The sequence below is a fragment of the Chionomys nivalis genome, chromosome 10 (assembly GCF_950005125.1).
Source record: "Chionomys nivalis chromosome 10, mChiNiv1.1, whole genome shotgun sequence".
NCBI lineage: Eukaryota > Metazoa > Chordata > Mammalia > Rodentia > Cricetidae > Chionomys > Chionomys nivalis.
In genome coordinates, this window is record NC_080095.1 from 22,384,708 (window position 1) to 22,399,352 (window position 14,645).

Here is a 14,645-nt window from a genome sequence, read left to right on the forward strand (position 1 = left end):
CCTCTCTTCCCACTGTCCGCAGCCACCGCCAGTGCAAAGCTCCGGGATGCAGGTGGCCTGGATTCTCTCAACTGTGGATGTGGGTCCAGGAGGCCATTTTCAGGCCAGAAGCATCCTGAATGCATTTGCAAAGACACGGGGAGCCCCATGGCTCAGTGAATCAGGCTGGGACACTGCCCACTCCATTTCCTGCTGGCCAATGTCCACAAGAGTTGGGCAGTCAGGGCTGCAGCCAGCGTCTACCTGGCTTTCGCTGCAAAGCCCAGCAAGGTCAGTGGAGGCAGAGTCTGGACAGCAGGACCTTCCTGGAAGATCCGCCAATGGGAACAAAGAGTGCAAGAGAGGGGCAGTGCTAATGATCACAGCTGACAGTCAAGTCCATTGCTGTGTGATGGATTTTCTTCAACATGCCACACGTCTTTGCTGTTCTGTACTTAGATTGCAGAAGATCAAGGATTGTTAACACCATACATTGTTGTAAAACCCACACTCTTCCTCAAATACCTCTTATGGCTCCCTGTCACCTATAAGATAGCGAATACCCTTTAAATTGGCATTCAAGACCCACTTCCATCTACGCAGGACTGGCCCCTCCCCCAGCCCTGAGGCCTCACTACTTGCTTGCCTGTGCAGCTTTGGTCCAGCACTACAGCCTACAGTACACTTGCCCCTCCCCCAGCCCCGAGGCCTCACTATTTTCACTCTCACCTTTCTTCCAACCAGAAACACACTTTCCGCCTCATCTCAGCTTGACAGACTTGAGCTCATCTCTCATCCTCCCAGACAGCCTATACTCCCCATCTTGGCCGGCTCCAGGCATGCCAGCCATTCTAGCTACAGCTTACATATCAGGTTTTTCCAAACGGTCCCTGAGTTTGTTGAAAGGAGACATCACCTCATTTGCCATCATCCTTCATAGCATCAGGCCTCTGGCCTCTCAGTACAAACAAGGACAATGCAATTCCTAAGTTGGTAGCCCGGACAAGAGCAGTGCTAGGAATGTCCATCTGATGCAGCTCCACTCGTCCTAGGTGTGTCTACAAAGGATTCTAATTTGACATACCACAGAGACACATGTCCACCCCTGCTTTCTGCACCACCACACACAACAGCCAGGATACAGAACCAGCTCAGACGCCTCTCATCTGAGGAAAGGGTCAAGAAATCAGAATTCTATTCAACCATAAAGAATGAAATTGCATCATTTGCAGGAAAATGGATGGAACTGGAGATGATTAAGTTAAGGGGAGGGAATAAGCCAGACTCAGAAAGACAAATCTTACACTTTCTTTCTTATGCGGAATCTCGAGATAAGTGCATACACACACACACACACACACACGCACACATAATATCAAAATATAAATGGGACTACCTTGAGGAGAGGTGGGGTGAGGGAGGAAGAAGAAAGACAAGAGAAGGAACTGGGGGTTAAGACTATGAACAGAACACAGGATGTACATGCATGAAACCGTCATAATAAAACCCAGCACCATATTCAATAAATAAACACAAATTAAGGGGCTGAGGTAATGACTCAGTCAGCGAAGTACCTGTTGAGCTGGTATGGGGACACAACTGGATCCCTGGCACGCACAGAAAAGCCAGCGTGATGGCACAGACCTGTAATCCCTGCGTTGGGGATGCAGAGACAGGTAGCTTCCTGGAGCTCACTGGCCAGCCAGACTAGCCTAGTGAGCAAGTAAGTCCCAATTTCCGCATGAGAGAGATCTGTCCCAAAACACAAGGTGGACAGCTTCTGAAGAAAGACTCCTGAGGCTGTCGTCTGGCCTCCACTCTCACATGTACACACACACACACACACACACACACATTCTTTTTTTTTTTTTTTTTTTTTTTTTGGTTTTTCGAGACAGGGTTTCTCTGTGGTTTTGGAGCCTGTCCTGGAACTAACTCTTATAGACCAGGCTGGTCTCGAACTCACAGAGATCCGCCTGCCTCTGCCTCCCGAGTGCTGGGATTAAAGGCGTGCGCCACCACCGCCCGGCCAACACACACACATTCTTAAGTTAAGGAAAAGCACGGGCATGAGGTGGAGTGGAAGGGTCAGATGTGTCTGTGGCCTTTTGGGGGATAGTCCACTGCTGAATGGGTAGGCTAGCTTCCAGGCTCCAAACCCTAGTTCCATGTGATAGCCACACGCTCCATCCCAAAGACTCCACTTTTCCAATGACAAGCTCAGATCACCTCTGAATTCAGTCTCTGAGAGGGTCACCAAGTAGTAAGTCCGAGTGTTGGTTGCTCAGTCAAGGTCCCAGAAGGGTCCCTGGTGATGAATGGACTACGGGAACTCATTCTTGGTTGGAGAAGATAAAAGAAGCCAGAGAGGTACCCTGCTGACCTGCACGAAAACCAGAGATGGCTGACTTAAAACTTCAGGCTATATCCAGGCCGGTGAAGGTGGCTGGCTACAGCAAGTGACCCGTGAGTGGGGAAAGGAGAGCGAGGATGGGACCGCTGGGGTCTAAGGCAGCTGAAGAGACAGTCTAGCCCAAGAGAGATGCAATCTATTTCTAGAAACTCCTTCTGAAAGACACTGCTAGAACCACATTGGCAATCCAGCCCTGTACCCAGTACCGATGAGTCATCTTATAACACCATGCCGGAAATTAGAGAACCACTTTGAAGTCAGCTTCAGCTGGGATGATGACCCCAGAAGTTGAGGCTCATCCCCAGGGTGGAAGAGAAAAGGTTCTGTGGATTTTCCAACAGTGGGGTAGACGATGGCACTTCCTGTCAGATAAGCCTATCACCCAGGCCCAAGGTTCTCAGAGGGCACACCGGGGCAAATGGGTAGATTGAAGGCCGGCCGAGAGGCCAAGAGGCTAGAAAGGAGTGAGAGAGCAGCTGAGACCCAAGACCAGACGTTGCAGGGATCTATGGGGACACAGCCAGCACTGGCACTCCCTGAGCCGGCTGAGAGGAGAACACAAGTCCACCGGGTGTCCCACAGATGTCTGTAGTGGGCAGAGAGAGAGAGAGAGCAGGGAGAGGAGTTGGGAGGGAACCAGCGCAAGGGTCGCAGAAGTGTGGCAGGATGATCCCACGCATGGGAGGTTGTCCCTGGAGGAACATTTGGGGCAGAAATGGCCTCTAGTGACCACACCTGTGACAAGCAACAGCCTGGAGTTTCATATCGCCCAAGCTGACACTGACCTGGAAAGTGTGTTAGAAACAACATAGTCGGTCCCTCAGAGGTTCCGATTCAACAGATGTGTGGCAAAGCCAAATAATCTGCATTTTAATAAGTACTCTGGAGCCTGCATAGACCGGATACCTGATCCCATTTGGAAAACGACTGGGCAGGGACAGCCTGCTGGCCTAGATGGCTAGGAAGCAAGTGGAGAACAAGAGTGGAGCGCTGGCTTTTCCCGGGGCACCTAGGGGAGACAAGAGAGAAGCAGGGCTCACAAGCACACCACTCACTGCCCCCAGGTCCACTTGCTCTCACCAACCTGCCTGCAGGTCCCGCGTGACAGCTAAGCCCTCCAGGCTTTAGATGGATTTCCTGACAAGGAGCAGGGGTGATGTCCCAGGCCTACAGGGCAGTAGCAGTACACAACACACCGAAGCTCTATGTGTCTACCACGGTAGCCTCGGCGTCCAACAGGGTCTGTGCATACTAAGTGATGGTGAAACCACTTGGCAAATGTCTGAGAGGAAGAAGATGGCGTGGTCCAGACTTCAGGCTGGAGTGGGGCACGCTACTGGTGAGGCGATGGCGCCAGGCCTGCAAGATGGACACTGTAGCTCCAGGAGGTGTCACGGGAGTGTCCTCCAGCAGGCCTGAGTGTCAAAGCTGCACCCACAGGGACTTTCTGGACAGAGGCGATGTTGATCTTGCCGGTAAGAGTGACGGAGGAACAGCCTCCGGCTCTGGCTTTCAGAAAGCAGGTGGATTTTTCCACTCTTGCTCTCAGACGGAAGGCCCGGGATGTCGGCTTTTCACGTCTCTGTCTCCATTCAGATTTTAGCACCGCGGAGTGGGGCTTACTGCCTTAGAAGTCGTCAATAAAGCAAGCGAAAGGGAAGACCCTACATTCACAAATCACTTTAAGCTCGCGTGTGATGCTTTCCTTAAAAACCGAAGAGTTATCATTTTTACACCATTAAAAGACAATGACCATCATGATCATCCACTTTCTGAATTAAGGAAGTCAGAGAACCCCAAGTGGGCGGAGACGTGTCAAAGCCAATCTGGACCCCACTGCCTTCTCTGCAGCTGGGTGGAGCTTGTGGCATCGGTGAGATCCCCAGATTATATTAGCAGATCCAGGCAGAGAATGGGGGCTGATGGGAAAACGCTCTGGGCATTCCCTGCTTGCTTCTTAGCTTCCTGATGCTAAATGAGGCTCACACAGCAGCTCGTGGCAGATCAAATTATTAAGAAACAAAACCCACTAGGAATCCATTGACCCTCACAAACACCACCTTCTGACCTTGAGATTCGGGTTTCCATCACACCAATGCATCAAGTACTAATACACACCTCTCTAACAGGAGGTGCTTGAGCAGATACGGCCTTTAACCCTAGAAAGCCACTGACATCCATCTTAATAGTCACACATACTAGAAATCTCACTGTGGCTACCAAGCACCCATCTGCTCTCTCAAAGTTTGGACTCTCTGGGTCTTACTGGGAACAAGCACTGGGAAGCATCACTTATGAATAAGAACTCCATGCTGAGCACCAGGAGGCTGCTGGTATGGTACAGATCACAGATGAATCACCACCAAGTTTTCTAACTCATTCTGTTGCCTCCCCCACCTACCCCCATGAATCACCTATCATGAAACTTAAGGCTTTTGGCACCGGAGAAGATTGGCAGTCCAAAGAGGTGGAAGGGGCAGGGGTTCTATTTGCTAAGACATCACTAGGAAGACATAGGCAAAGCTGACATCGGAACTGGACATTCAGCTGCTAGAGAAAATAACTAGGACAAGTTTCATTCCTAGAATGTAAAGCCATGTAGCCAGCTACTCCGTGTTCAATGACCTCTCGTTATTCTCCATAAATTGTGGGCTCCAAATGCAACCTGGAAGTCTTCGGTCCTGGGGAGGGCTGATCTGAAGAAGTTCTGCAACCCAACAGCAAAGAGCGTTAGGACCATAGCCTGGCTAAACCTCCCAGGTCATCTTAGACTTCTGCCCCATGGGCATCCTGAACCCCTTCAGAACCCACACTCTCTTAAGCCCTTGCCTCCTCAGCACTGGGAGTGAACTTTGAAATCCTCACATCTATCCCCTGCTTGTGTGGTTTGGGAGAATTAGCTCACTGGCACCCTGGGATGGGGGAGGAAAAACCGACCTTTGAAAGTGTCTGTTATGCAACTTTGATTCTGTGTCCCTTGTCAGCAGGTATGGGCTCACAGTGTCTTCTAAAGGGACTGGGGTGTCATCCTGCCTATCACTTCCCACAGCACCCCAGGGGCATATGGAACCTGATGGAGTTATTTTAGCTCTCCCTGAAGAACAGCTAACACCAACCTTTTTCAGGTCACACCTGGCTTAGTTCTGACTCTCTTTGGGGACACATGTGTTCGATTTTATGTGCTTAAAAGAAATCTGATGTCCTTTTTCTTTTTCTTTCTTTTTTTTTTTAAAAAAAGTACAATTCAAGAGTTCTATCAATAGCTGAATCACTCCATATGGTCTCCACGTCAAATCTTCCATAAGCTTTTTTTAGTACAGTGGCATTATTTAAAAATTTGGGAGGAAGGACGCACTTTGGTTAGCAGACACTCTGCGGCAGCAGAGGACAGAAGTGACGGTATGGGGTGGCTTAAACCCTTGCAGGGCGCTCAGTATCACGCCAGGCTGCGCCATTTTGATACCTCTGTAAGTTCTGAAGAGTCATCCGCTCTTAGAGCGCACCTTCCTCATCTAACGCACAAGGTGGACAATAACCACTCTGTAAGGGACAAGATGCTTCCGGTCTGGTGGCTGCTTTCTCTGGCCTTGACCCTCCCCCTCCTCCTGCCCCAGGCAACATGCTACCTACCTACCCGACACAGGAGGACTGACTGCATGAAGAAGCTGGCGGAGGTCCCCAGCTACTGTGCGCCGCCGCTTTGAACCTTCCACTGAGTTCAGGGCTCTAATTAAGTACTTTCCATTTTCAAAACAAACGCAAGCAGTAATTACAATCTTCCCTCCTTACCTTCCAGGAATAGCCTGAGAACAAGGCAAAATCCTTAAGTCCCTTGACTTTGAAACTCTGCAGCTAGGACGTCATGTTCTTCCTACCCCACTGACCCAAATTATATAACCCTTCTTGTGTCTCCTGCCACATGGATCCCAGAGAGGGTCACGGCTCATTCCAATGTTCTCGGATGTGTTTAAGCGAAGCCCCTGAGGGAAACAGGGCACGTGTCTTTCAGGATGGGACTTCCATCGTGTACTCAGGGCACTGAGGCTTGACCTAAGCCAACAAAACACGTCTTTTAAAGTGACCCGGTCTTCATTGTATCTATGGATGTTTAATTGAACGCGTTACATAACCTGGGTGTACACAACACTCGGGATCTATTAATAACCAGCTGTGGCCAAACTCTAAGGATTCTTCGAGTTCAGAGTTGAAAGATACCGTTTGTTACTAACCATACACATTTATATACAAACATAAAGCCCCGTCATACAGAGCTGAGCCCAGACCCAGAGAGTGGGAGTAAACTGTCCCAACGTACGAAGTCATGTTAACAAGCATGAGAGCTAGTTTCCCAGCCTCTTCCTTTTCTCGAGCACCTTCTATGGTCTGTCCATGCAACTATCTTCAGTGACAATCACTGTGTAGAATGGAACACCACAGAGACCCCACCGTGCTGAACATGCCCCACCATCAAAGCCAACAGCCTCACTCCTAGTTAGACGGGGTAAGCCCACAGAGGAATCACCTTTGTTATTTATTTATGTACCCTCCATAGCCTTCTGCCCTCCCACAGAAATCTAGGCACCTCAGATGCATCTTAGCCAGAGGCCAGCCTAGGTACTGTGTGGAAGAATTCAGGTTTTGAGATCTTCTAGAGAGAGAGAGTGGGATTAACCAAGCAAAAATGAAAAGGAGGAATCTATTCTGCATCGTTCATTTTCAGGGCGTTGTGCATGTGTGTGCAGGGGAAAGCCCCAAAGATGTGAGAAAACTGATGGGCTAAAAATTAAATATCAGAATGGGGATCAATGGTGTATCGTGCAACCCAGTTTCGGGTGCTAGCAGTTTGATATATGATCCAAAACTCATTATTTCATAATTACGTTGTCATCTTCAGGAGTAACTTAATGAAGATTGTTTCTCTGTACTCATTTTTTATTCAAAACGGTACCCATTAATCATGAGGACCTAAAACACACAATTCTGGGAGATTAATACCACCACCAAGAAGCACTGTTTTCTCTTCAACAACCCCACGAGCATGTCAAAAAGAAAGGAAGCTTCTTTTTCTAGCTTCGTGAGTTTCAAATAGCCACCAAACCCTGCTGGGCGCAGAGTTTCCGGGGAAAAGGTGTCATGTGTCCGTTTGACTTGGGATTCGGTACTGCTTTAAAAGGCTCATTAATCTACATCTTTAAAAGACTGATGACAACCCATTAACAGCCCATAGGTCAACTTGAGGCATTCAGCTCTAATAAGAGGCCTCAAATAAAATAAAATTAAGTGAGGGTCTGAACACCCTGGCTGGCCACCTTTCTCCTCACAGCCTCTGTGAGTGTACTCGGTGGACTCCGCCTGGCACTAACATAATCGGCCAAGAGTAGAGGCAGGAGACCAAACCATTCCCGACTGGTTACTCGCTGATGGCTCAGGCTTGGATTCACTTACAAAATGTAGCCGATTTTTTTTTTCAGAGGGCAGCAAGGCTTGTTAGCCAGGCTGCTTCCCAGCCCGCTGTGTGTCAAGGTGATACATTGAATTTGATCAGTTCGAGCGGCCAAAGCCATCTCTCCAATTGAAATGCCTAACCTATTCCATAACCCCAGTCTGGCAACTTGGAACGTTTTATAGCCACTATGTTTTTGCCCAATAAATAATCCAATAAAGCAGGGGCATCACCTCCTTTGGCTGAACCTGACTGGCATTGTCCCTTGAGCACCGAATCCTCTTCTTGGAAATCAACAATCTATTCAGTCCCTATGTCTGTGATGGATGGGCCTCCCAAAACCCTAGTTTAGGCTTGTGACCCGCTAGTTCTCGTACCCAGAGTCCTGGACCTTGGAGGGATCTGAGACATCACTCAATCCAGCCTGGATCCTTCTGTTAACACAGACACTGAGGTCCCTGGGGCAAAGGGTCTTCCCCTGCACAACACCATCACTTTCCACATGGAGGTGACAGGTGACTTAAATACTCAACACCTTAAACAGATGTTCAGACAAAGACCAAACGATTTCCCATGGCCTCCTTGGTTAGGATTACCTACATGCACTTAGGGGAAGAATCACAGACTGCATGTCAGGGAGGTTGGGCAAGCAGAGAGCCTCATGTCTGTGTCAAGGCCTGTCCCATCTCCCTCTAGGCCCAGAAATGTGAAGTTCTGCTGACACACAGAGCCACGGCAACTATGAGTCAGGACCCAGGTGGCCTCTGCCTTCTGGCCACACGGAATCAACCCCCAGCTCCTGCGAATTCGCTATCTCTAATATTTGCACAACCAGCCCAGGTGCTGCTGCTGCTGCTGCTGCTGGGTCTTGCCCGGGAGAAAGACTGAGGATGCCGTGTGAGGTTGAACTTGCTTGCACACCCAGCACAGAAAAAGAAAAACACGCATAGGAGTAACTGAAACCCCTCTCCATCCTTCAAGAGCCCTGGAAAACAGAGCAGGAAAAGAAAGCAAACGGAAATGTATTGACCCCCCACACACATACACACACACCGTACCCCCAACTGAACTAAGAGGAAAGCAAACGGAAATGTATTGACCCCCCCACACACATACACACACACCGTACCCCCAACTGAACTAAGAGGACGTTTCACAGTTACCACACGTCATGATTGGCAGCATTAGATGGAGGGGTGAATGAGAAATGCATTCTGCTAGCAATTTATTCCGTCTCAGCCGTCATTGGAAGACGTCTTTTCACACACATGCAGTGGCTCTTGAGGCGGGAGCAGCTAGTGGAGGGAATGAGACAGGCGTGTTTGTGACAAAAGGATCGGTGTGATGAGGTGGTGAGCACCTTGCTTTCCACCTCGTGACCTTGATTAGCATATCCAATCACTCTGGGCCTCAGTTTCCTGATCTGAAATACTGAGAAAGAGAACCTGTTTTCCTTGGAGCGGTTCGAAGATACACCATCCAGCAATGCCTGGACACCTACCAAACATCAGGGTCCCCCAAGTGACTAAGTCCGAATCTAGGTTTCACACATAGATACTTATCTAGACCAAACAGGTCTCTTGCTTGCCTGTGTGTCAAGCCCGCTGCTGTCTCCCAGATAGCCCAGGAAAACATCTGGTCTTGAAGGCACCTTGGCAGTTCAGACTCAGGTAGGGTTTGGGGACAAATTCCAGGCACTGGGTGGTGACTGGAGAGGGGGCTTAGAGGCTGCTTCCGAGCCCTGCGAAGGGGCTTTGTTCCCGAGGCTAAGGGCCTGGCTTACCGAGAAGAGCATCCGGAGGCAGGTGGGGGGCGCGCAGGGCACGCAGCAGAGCCACAGCCTGGCCCGGGCCCGGGGCGCGAGAGCCAGAGGAAGGCGAGAAGGAGGAGAGAGAAGTGGCCGCGGGTTCCTGCCTCATTCTCCCAGGCAGCAAGGACCCATTGGCCGCTGCCGGCTGAGGCTGGCCACCAGGCACCAGAGCTGGATCGAACTGCTCATGTCCCCGTCAGCGGCTGGCGAGGTGTGCGCGTGGCTGGGTTGTCTGCAGGCGATACTTGGGGGCTCCTCATGCCCCGCGCTTGGGCTCGGAGGAAGATCTCTGAGGACAGCAGCGCCCGGGAAAGGAGAGAAAGAAAGCGTGAGAGCTCACAGAGCTGCGCCCTGCTGGGCCAGGGGCGGGCAGCACCGCGCGCCCCACCCACCGCGCTCTGCGCCCCGCGCCGTGCACCCGCTGGCCAGTCGAGCCCCAGAAACTTTAGCACATGGCCGGTCTGCCGGCCACGGTGGCCCGAGTCACCCCGATAGTGGCGTAGTCCCTCCCGGCCCCAGATCGCAGCTTACTGGCCACCACCGCAACCGCAGCGGAGGGTCGCCCACCTGGCCGCACTGAGAGTGGTGCACACCAGCTAGGGAGTCGGAGGGGGCGGCGACTTCGGGGTCCCCGCAGGAGAGGGGTAGCTCTACAACGGTAATCAGGACCCTTAAGGCATCCAGGGAGGGGACCGCTAGCCAGTCCGGGGGGTCTGCAGACCCCGACAGGGGAGGTTCAGTGCGTCCCCCGCCCCGCGGCGCTAATGCTGACGACGCGCGCGGGCTTCCCTGGCCCGGGTCTGCGGAGCCAGCCCTGTTACCTAGCGACTCGCTCCGGGAAGCCCACGCTGACGCGCTAGGAGCTGGGCTGCGGCAGAGGGGAGGGGAAGAGTAGGGAGGGGAACGAAGAGGGAGAGGAGGGGAGCTCCGGTGGGGGAGGGGGCAGGGGAAGGCTGGTGTTGCCGGCCAGAGCTCCTCCCTCTACCTCTACGTCGCTGCTGGGGAGTGGGCCGGGGAAGACCTGGCCTCAGCCTGGTCCGGTGTATCAGGGACCTGCTCCTGGGTGAGGGTGGATGGAGGGAAAATGGTGATGCAGGATCCCCAGTGCTGGGGTTACAGCAGCAGGTGGCGGCGACGTGGCCCGTGGAGGCCTGACGCCTATAGGAATGCAGAGATGAGCCAGCGAATGTGGCTGGGGGCGCGTGGTGTGTGAGACGCCCCCACCCACGTGGAGTACTTGTGGACCTAGGGACTTGGGTAAGAGAGGTGCCTCCCCTTTCCTGGTCTCCTCTCCTTGCTGGACATTTGCTCTTGCTCTGTCCTCATCATGGAAGCTCTGGTCGCTATCTCTTGGTTCTGAGCTCCTCCTACCTCTTGGAGAACCGGAGGATGTCTGCTAGGTTAGTAACCGCTCTGTCTCCAGCCCCATGACTCCCTGCCAACGCACCTGGTGTCTAGTTGCAGGAACTCAAAAATCTGCCTCCAGGTGCCTTCCTCTTTGTAGATTCGCTGCCTCTCAGGCTAGAATGGGCTTCAAGCCTTGGTGCGTTCAATTGTTTACAGCTTATAGGACGTGGCAAAGTAACTTAACATCCTCACTAAAATGGAGTCTTCGTCCCAAAAGGCCACAGTTAAACAGGTCCCTGGGGTACATGAATGTGAGCACACATTTTCTGTAAGGTGTGCAGTACATCTTCTGGTTCTCCAGAACCTCTCCAAAATACACCCCTACAGCTCAAAAAGAGTCCTTGTCAAAGTAGGCAGGGACCACGGTCTCTGAGGTTCAGGGGACAAACAGCCAAATGCAGTGGGTACCTTCGAAGTAGAACCTAGACCCTGTGGTTAGCAGATTCTGAGATCTCACCACCACCGCCGCCACCACGAGGGCAGCAACTGGGTGCAAGGACTCCTCCATATCTGAAAGGCACGCACACGTGGGGACATCCTTTCCCTTCCCACCAGCCCCAGGACAGGTGCACCTGCCACCTCCCCAGAGGACCAGTTCCAGCTCCATCCCTCACTCTTTCCAGACTGCTGTTCTCTTCCTGGCTGCTGTGAATGAGAAGCAGAAGCAGAAGACAGACCTTATAGAGAATCACACCTTCTCAGGACCCACATCGTGTCCGGTATCTCCACAGCATGGAGACACTCCCTCTTGGAAGACTTGAGAGTGTGGGATGGAGGAGGGGTCTCTGAGGCTTTCCTTGGTGGTGACGGTCTGCAAATTTGGCCTTTTCTCCATTTATTTATTCGTCTATATTGTCGAACCCCCTGCTAGGTCTTCCAAGCAGAAGCCAGGCAGAAGCCAGGCAGGGACCTCAGACGGCATTTTATTTTCCCCTAGAGAAAGCTGCTGGCATTCCTAAGCTGGTGCTGAAGGCCCCAAAGGTTTCTGGAGGGTTGACCTTTAGTCCACACTGGGAGCCAAAGCTGGGTCCTAATATCAGTGAAGGTTGTGGCAGAGCCAGCAATAAAGTAGATGAACTTGCCAACAAGAGAGAAGGCAAGTCAGGCAAGGGGTTACAAAGCAAAAAGCAAAAAACAACAAAACAGACAAGCTCAGAACAGTAAAAACAGAAGGGGCCACTAACGTTTAGAATAGATCTCCCCACTTCAAATAATCAAATCGAGAAAATTCCTCGCAGGACAACCCAGAGGCCTACCTTTTAGTTGAGTCCAGATTCAATCAACCACCATACATAGCTAGTCACACACTGTGTGGCATCTAGAGATGCTGATCTCACAGGAATAGAGAATACAGGAGTGCACAGCAGACAGGGGCAGGAGAGGACAGGCTGAGGAAAGTCTCCAAGTTCAAAGCCACAGTCAGGAGGAATAATTGCCAGGGTTCTGCCACACAGCTGAGTGGTTACACATAACAATATCACAATGCATATCTCAAAATATGAGGAAAAGAATGTGAGCTGATCCTTCCTTCTTTTCTTCCTTCCTTTCTTTTTTCTTTCATTTGACAGAGTCTTTCATATATTCCAGGCTGGCCTAAAACTCTCAAACCTCCCATCTCAGTCTGCTAAACATGTGTGCCAGGAGAAAGAATTTCAAATGTTTTTTAACACACACACACACAAAACAACAACAACAACAAATGTTTGACATAGTGGATATTTTTATTAGATGCAGATGTCACGCATGCAAGCATCAAAAGTCACCCTAGGTACTATATGTGTGTGCAATGATCAAAAATAATTAAAACAAACCTGCAAGATTATAATATCCACTTGTTAATGACTTTCTCCAGTGCTCATAAATCTTGAAGCGTTCGCGTCCCTGTTGCACTGGCTTCTGTCACACATGTAAATGGATGAATCAATACCTGAGTCTCACAGTCAGTCTCAGGGCAGAGTTCAAACTTGATTCCGTGCTTCTTCCCAGGTAGTGCGGGACAGCCCTTTCCAAATGATCTTCCTGCGTCTTCCTTGCTGTCCCCACAACTTCAGCTTCTGTGGGATAAAGGTCACAGGGAGATGAACAGAGCATGTGCTAGCCAGAAATGCAGGGTGACCAGCAGGGCCCGTCCACACAGCTGCAGCACCTTGACTCATAGAGCGTGGACCAGTGTGGGAAGTGATGAGACTTGGCCAGGAGGAAGAGAGGAAGCAGAAAGACACCAGCATTTCATAGGAAAGGAAGTGGTGGATTCTATGTCCTTCCTTTGCAGTTAACCAATTAACCGCTAGACTTCATTGCAGAAGTAAGAAAGACCTGGACCAGACACTGGGACCAGCCAAGACAGTAGGTGAAAGGAAAGATGCTCAGAAAGAGGTGCCACCAACTTCCGGGGACTGTCTTGCCAGATCTATGTGACCCCCTATAGGTCAATCCAGAACACCAAAGACATGGTTGCATTTCTTCAGAACAAGGAAGAGCACTTTCATACTAGATCAGTGATGGGCAAATTATATTTCACTGACAAAATCCAGCTCAGAAAGCGACTTTTGTTAACCATTATATGGGTTCACAGCTGCCTGTTTGCTTATGTGATAAAGCAGGGTGCAAAAACTTATTACTATCTAGCTCCAGGTAAGAGAAGCCCAACACCAGATGGGCTGTCTTGGTAGGTAGTGAGTTTCCTGTCACCTGTGATTTTGCAATCAAAGACAGAAGATCTAATAAACTGTGATGTATTGAGAAGGCACCACAAGAACTGCCTTAGAGACTGCAAGAGTTCAGCTGCATTTCAGGTGTTCAGGTGTTCTTGCTCTCTGGTCATCACGAGAGTTAAAACTAAAGGTAAGTAGCCCCTCTACAGAGCACCCTCAGGAGGGCCTGTTGCTTCCTAAACCAGTATCTGATGCCTAACGGTAAGTGCACTGGCTCTCACTTCCTGCTTCCTGGGCCATTGTTATACCCAGGTGGCACATGTGATAGTCCCATGAGAAACTCTAAAACATGACATTTAAATAGCTTAGGGTTCTGTTGACATGAGACACAATTGCTCCTGGCGGCACTGATCTATTCTCGAGAGAATGTTGAGCACTAAGGACACTCTACTTGGAGCTTGTTTTCTTCTAGGCAAAACTAGCCATTGGGCAAGGAACTGCCCATGCCTTGACCACTGACAAAATGCACAGTGTCCAGACTGGACAATCAGGATACGAGAAAAAAGACCGCCAAGCTTTGCCAAGACAGGGAAAAACAATTTTGAAATTTTTTCCTGCCTCTGAAAATGGTCTGTCAGTTACTTTAGGCCTTAGCCAAAGTTGGTTGCTTGAACATTGCAAATGAGACTTTGGGTGATTGCCCAGGTAGCCAGTTGTCTCTGTCATCTACTGTACATTTTGGAAGCTGCTTGATTGCACTTCATACCTACTCAAGTAATATTATCTCCCTTCTCAGGTCTTCGATGGGGTTGAAGACTAGATAATCATAGTTACTTTCCTCTTATGATTTAGCCAAGTCATTTCTAATACAAGACTTAGACTCTTTGAGGATAGAATGATTATTGAAACATTTAGCATATGTTCTTTGCTTAATATTGT

General features: G+C 50.3%; 1 protein-coding gene across 1 annotated transcript in view; it reads right to left on the minus strand.

Moving 5' to 3' along the window:
* Tunar (TCL1 upstream neural differentiation-associated RNA) overlaps positions 1-10,446 on the minus strand; it is a 47,521-nt gene extending 37,075 nt beyond the window's left edge. Inside the window, exons 1-2 of the mRNA XM_057783011.1 lie at positions 10,213-10,446; positions 9,619-9,934 (exon numbers count right to left, since the gene is read on the minus strand). Of these exons, the coding sequence (XP_057638994.1) occupies positions 9,619-9,630 (12 nt within the window). The 5' untranslated portion in view covers positions 9,631-9,934; positions 10,213-10,446. The remainder of the gene's footprint in view (positions 1-9,618; positions 9,935-10,212) is intronic.
* Between the last annotated feature and the right edge of the window lie 4,199 nt (positions 10,447-14,645).